The 5,751-nt window shown below is 48.5% G+C and overlaps 1 protein-coding gene across 1 annotated transcript in view; it reads left to right on the top strand.

The window, feature by feature from the left end:
* Window positions 1–5,152, top strand: part of LOC106813378 (keratin, type I cytoskeletal 9-like) — a 34,478-nt gene extending 29,326 nt beyond the window's left edge. The window contains exon 2 of the mRNA XM_014817512.1: window positions 4,509–5,152. Coding sequence (XP_014672998.1) covers window positions 4,509–5,005 — 497 coding nt within the window. The 3' untranslated portion in view covers window positions 5,006–5,152. The remainder of the gene's footprint in view (window positions 1–4,508) is intronic.
* Window positions 5,153–5,751: the final 599 nt, after the last annotated feature.

Raw genomic sequence — 5,751 nt, 5'->3', positions numbered from 1 at the left:
AGGGAGGGAGGGAGGGAGGGAGGGAGGGAGGGAGGGAGGGAGGAAGGAAGGGAAAGGGGGAAGAAGGGAGGGAGGCAGGGTAGGAGAAAGGATGGAAGGAAGGGAGGAAGGGTGGAAGCCCCAACCCATACAAGCCCTGACGTAGCCACCAACCTAGAACACAAACTCCCCTGCCAATGCTCGTTTACCCATTGAGAGAGTCACGTGTGCTGACAATGTGTGACGTCAGCACCACGCTGCGCATAAAGGAGTGACGTCGTCATGAGCGCGCCCCCTCGCGGCGCCGGAACAAACAGCGACGGGCGGCAGACGACACGCAACGCGAGAGAGAGAACGGGAAGGAGAGAAAGAGAGAGAGAGAGAGAGAGAGAGTCAGAGAGAGAGAGAGAGAGAGAGAGAGAGAGAGAGAGAGAGAGAGAGAGAGAGAGAGAGAGAGAGAGAGAGAGAGAGAGAGAGAGAGAGAGAGAGAGAGAGAGAGAGAGAGAGAGAGAGAGAGAGAGAGAGAGAGAGAGAGAGAGAGAGAGAGAGAGAGAGAGAGAGAGAGAGAGAGAGAGAGAGAGAGAGAGAGAGAGAAAGAAAGGGTAAGCGAGAGAAAGAATGAGAGTGAGAGTAAGAGAGAGAAAGAGAGAGAGAGAAACGGGGAGAGAGAGAGAGAAAGAATGAGAGTGAGAGAAAGAAAGAGAGAGCGTGCGCATTCTGAACAGGTTATATATAGTAGTGTTTACAATGAAATCTGACGCACCAATGGGCACGACGGCTATTGATGTAGTCACGTAAGAGCGTTATCAAAGCAAACATCAGTGCAAAAACTTGATACAATTCAAAGTATGTCACGAAGTCGCGATATTTTCTACGATACTACCCAGTCATTTATTTTGAGTTGTAGTTAATATATTAATCGCAGAATTCATTTTAAATCCGCTTAGTAGTGATGGGCGTGCCTCTGTAAAGACTGCATGTTATGTTGTGCTACCTATTTACTAGGAGATAGATGCACTATCTATTCTATCTCATGGCTGAGTTAGTATCTATTTTTTCCTCATGTTGTCCTAATCACTTTACTAATACAGAATATGCTAAAGTTTTTTTGTTTTTTCTTAAATATATTTTTTCTTCATGTTGTATAGCATTGTAATTGTACTGTATCCGTCAGAAATGTTATCATTTTAACTACTCAACACTATTAGTTTTATCAGATTATTTTCTCTATGAAAAAAACTGTCGTGAGTACATGTATTTGTATCTGAATTTATGCAATAAAGATTTAATAATAATAATAATAATGTTGATGTGCGATGCGCTTTATTCATTTTTATATCATCGTTTACTACGTAGTACGTACGATGAATGTATAATCATTGGCGAGCATTTTACATAGTTTGGTGTTGTTTAGATACGATCTCACCGATTATACGTCATATCAGCCACTGGAATCTCAATAACTGGGGCGGAAATATCTAAAATCTCAACAACCTCTAATTAACCCTTTTGAATCGATTTATCTCTTAACATCATGTATTTAATAATATGCGTATTCATATTATTACTCCGACCCAGAGCATAGGATGATGAAAAATAACAACAATTCTCCTTCTTGTGATAATTCTCCTCTCTGATATAGCCTCTGTCTGGTAGGACGATAGATTTCCCATATAAAAATATTATACGCGTATTATGTGAAATCTCCAAATACGGCAACGCAGAAGCAGCAGCATCGCAAAAATCAAAAAATCAAAAATCAAAAATCAAAAAACAAAAATCAAAAATCAAAAATTAAAAATCAAAAATCAAAAATTAATTATCTAGTCATTTTGTTGCAGCGGCCTTGGGTATCGCTTGGTTCATCTAACGGTTATCACGTGTTTAGCCAGATGCGTCTGCTAGTGAACTACATAATCCCGCGGATCCACTAAGTTAAGCTTCTCCCCGCTACCATTAGCTTCTCTCCGCCTCCGTAAGCCTCTCTTAGCGGCGCACATCACGCACGGAGGGAGGTGAGTGGTGCCGGAGGGAAGAAGAAGAGTTAGAGAAAGAACGAGAGAGAAATAAGAGAGATAATCAGACAGAGAGGGGTGAAAGACAGAGAGAGAAGCGAGCGAGCGAGAGAAAGAGAGAGAGAGAGAGAGTGGATGGGGGCGAGAAGGAGAGGAAGGAGGAGAGAGAGAGACACGAGCCCGTGAGCGGGGGGAGAGAGGAGCAGAGAGCAGAGCGAAGATGAGGAAGAGAGAGAAGGAGAGAGAAGACGATGTGAACTGTGGAGAGAGAGAGAAAACAGGCACGAGCAGAGGGACAGAGAGGGCAGACAGAGAGAGAAGAGAAAAGATGAGAGAGAAAGGGAGACGAGAACGAGAAAGAGAGAAGAAAGACGCGATGGGGGAGGAGAGAGAGAGGGAGAGAGAGAGGAGAGGAATACGAGCGTGAGAGAGAGAGAGAGGAGGAGAGGAAAAGTCATGTGAGAGCGAGAAGAGGAGCGATGAAGAGGAGAGAGTATTTGGACACGAAAGGCATCGCTATGCACACGGAACTCGAACCCGGAAGCGAAAATGTTTTTCGCCATTAAATTGCTAGTTGACAGCGCACGTGGCGTGTGTGTGTGGTGCTGTGCGTGCATCTTCAGTATGGGGGCGGGTGTTGTCATCGAGAGGGAAGTAGGCGAATAGCGGCCAACAAGAGACACGCGCCTTCGTTACCCGCAACACGCGACCTCTAGCGGAGACGCCGTCGAGTGAGCTCGACATCGATTATAGCGAGAGCGTCGGATCTGACTCAGTGCACAACTGTGCTTCTGCTACATGTAGTCCAGGTAGTTTCGGAATCAGCTCGATCTGGCTCAGGTAAATATCACGTCCTCGTCCTTGTTACTTTCAGCGTTAAGACGATATCTTATATATATATATATATATATATATATATATATATTCATATATATAGTTTATATAATTATATATTTAATAATTATAGGTAATATAGCGGCACTTGTATTGTTGGAGCGGCACTAACGTATAGCTTATATGCCTTATATTTATTTATTTACTATAATATACTTCTATCTTATATGCACGCACACGGCAGCGCTTACATAGGCAGCACATGAATGTAGTAAGGCACGGCGTTCGAATTCTCGTTTCGGACTGTTTTGCATGTTGCGAGTGTTTAGGACAGAAACTCTGTGTGTAGTTGGGTCAGTACGCAAGTTAATGTTAGAGGGCGATGGTCGCAGCGCCGGAGAGGGAGCGTAAACTGTATATTATATTGTATTTTATACTTTGTCTTTCTACCAATGAAGAGGTATTCGTAATGATCAGCAATCCTGGCTGCGTGCGGATGGCCAGGCAGATGTGGCGATGCTACGGGACAAGGAGGGCATCCGCGGCTGACAGGAGCAGGCAACATCGGAGACTGGGCAGTTCTCGGCGGGCAGCTTCGGCGGTCGGATCGAGCTTTCCGGGGCAGTCCTCGTCAGCGGAGGCTTCGGCGGAGGACACTTTTCAGGCGGCTCTCGCGTCGGCGGGCAGCGGGCAAAGCGTCGTCTGTCCTGAATCCGTTGCGGCGTGGGCGAGCGTCGAACCCGGATCCGTAGGAGGAGGGAGGAGAAGAGAATTCGCGGATGGCAGCGTCGCGGCCTCGTGGTGGCGGACAACGTCGTCCGGAGCGTGGCGTGGCGACGACCAGAGTCGGCGGAGGCAACGTCGGCAGCTTCGGTGGATCTAGGAGGGAAAACAAAGACGAAAAATCTTCGGTGGATCTAGCTTCGGCGGAGGCAGCTTCGGCGGAGGCGTTCGTCGGGTGTCGACTGGCAGCGTAGGCGGCGGCAGCCTCCGCGGATCCGGCTTCAGTAAGTGTTTGTCTGCAGCATGCGTGAGCCTTTAAGGTTCTGATCCGATAGTTGCCGTAGTCTATCTGGAGCTTCCGCATTCTTTTTGCATTCCTCCTAATCCTCCTTCTCCTCCTCTCAATCGTCCTCCACTTCCTCTTATGCGTCCTCCTACTTTTCTCAAGCATCTTTCTTCTTCTTCTTCTTCTTCTTCTTCTTCTTCTTCTTCTTCCAAGATTTCTTCTTCTTCTCACAAGCGCACTCCTTATTTCCTCAAAATTCCTTTCTCTTTTCTCAAAGAAAAAAAAGTCTTCTTCTCCTCTCAACCTTCATTTTCCTCCCAGCGTTCGTCCTTTTACCTTCAAGCTTTGTCCTCCTCCCAACTTCCCACCTTCTTCCATCAAGCTTGCATATTCATTTCTAAGCACTCTCACCTCTTCTTACAGCCACGCAAATGTATTTAACCAATTAATTAATAATTAATGAATTAATGCTAGTCCGTAATGAAGTCCGTGCTGTGTGTGAGAGATTCTGTACATCATAGTTCTGATATCTTCTGTATATATGTATACATATATGTAATACATATATGTATCTATATCTATAAACAAATATGATTGTCCATTAACTTCATCTCTATTTATTTATTCAACTACATCTATCGTTTCGTCTCATCCTATCTCTCTGTGTGCAGGCTTCGGTGGATCCCGAGGTGGAACCATTGACCCGAACAACTTCGCCAACATCGACGCCAGCGCGTTCGGTTTCGACAACTTCGGCAACACGTACATCAACGTCGATGCTTTCGACTTCAACGGATGGAGGAACGCCGCCCAGGCCGCCGCTCCCCGTGAAGCAATCAACGCCGCCCAGACCGAGCAGATCGTCATCGGCCGTCGATTCCGATCCGGATCCGCCCGTCAGACGGAGACCAGCGGCGCCTCCAGGGAGGGAAGCGGCAGCGGAGAAGCCGGCATCGAGTTGTCTGCCTCTCGCACCGCCTCCCAGGACGCCACCCAGCAGTTCAATCAGCAGGCGAGCGGAGAGGGCAGCACCAGTCAGGGAGCCGGATACGGATTCGAGAGGAACAACAACGGACAGATCCGCTTCGTTCCGGTCAGCCTGGACTCTCTCCCCGTCCACTCTGGACCACGCAACCAGCTTCCGGGCAGCGCCCGCCGTTACCGTTAATTTCTAAACATCATTCTGATTGGCGGACCACGGATCCATGTGTACGTTTCTGTCGTACCGGAGTCGCTTTGACAAGACACGACCAACACAGAATAACGATGACAGAGAGTAGGAAAAGTAACTATTATAGTACTTATTATATATAGTACTAGGCTCAGTGTGTTCTCCACGCGAAGTCCACAGCATCGCGTTCTACCAATGTCCGTTTGAATGATGTCTCGCTCCTGCCTATGGGCTAGTCGCGCCTCGAACCGTTTGGCTCTTACGTCATTGCTTCTTCTTCTTCTTCTCTTCTGCTCTTGAAGAGCGCAGACCGTCGGTCGCCACCTGCTGCAAAGAGACGCCCCATGGAGGTTCCTGCGATGCTTGAAAGGACGCCGTCGCTGGGTTTCGCACGCGCAGATGGGCGGCCGCACGGCCAGAGGACTCTGCCCTCTTGCTCCGCGGTCCCGGCGTGACTTTCTCGGCGAGTCGGCGTCGTCTGCGGGTCGGCCAGAGGCCGACGGGAACGCGCGTCGGCGATCCTCCAAGAGGCGTCTGAGAGAGCGGGCTGCGACGCGAGTGCTCAGCACGCGGCTCGCTTCGATGTAAGTACGATAGGGGGCGCTGGTGCCGTGTGTCGACGCCTGGCGAGTTCACACGTCTCCAGCACCGACTGAACCGCGCTCGTTACGAGTGAGGATGTATGACGACCTCTTCCGGCTTGCTTGACGACGGGTTGCTGCACGGTCGTACCGGCTGAAGAA

Source organism: Priapulus caudatus, unplaced genomic scaffold (assembly GCF_000485595.1).
Source record: "Priapulus caudatus unplaced genomic scaffold, Priapulus_caudatus-5.0.1 Scaffold762, whole genome shotgun sequence".
In the NCBI taxonomy this organism is placed as follows: domain Eukaryota; kingdom Metazoa; phylum Priapulida; class Priapulimorpha; order Priapulimorphida; family Priapulidae; genus Priapulus; species Priapulus caudatus.
The sequence above is the reverse complement of the archived record's forward strand: the minus strand, read 5'-3'. Positions and strand labels throughout refer to the sequence as shown.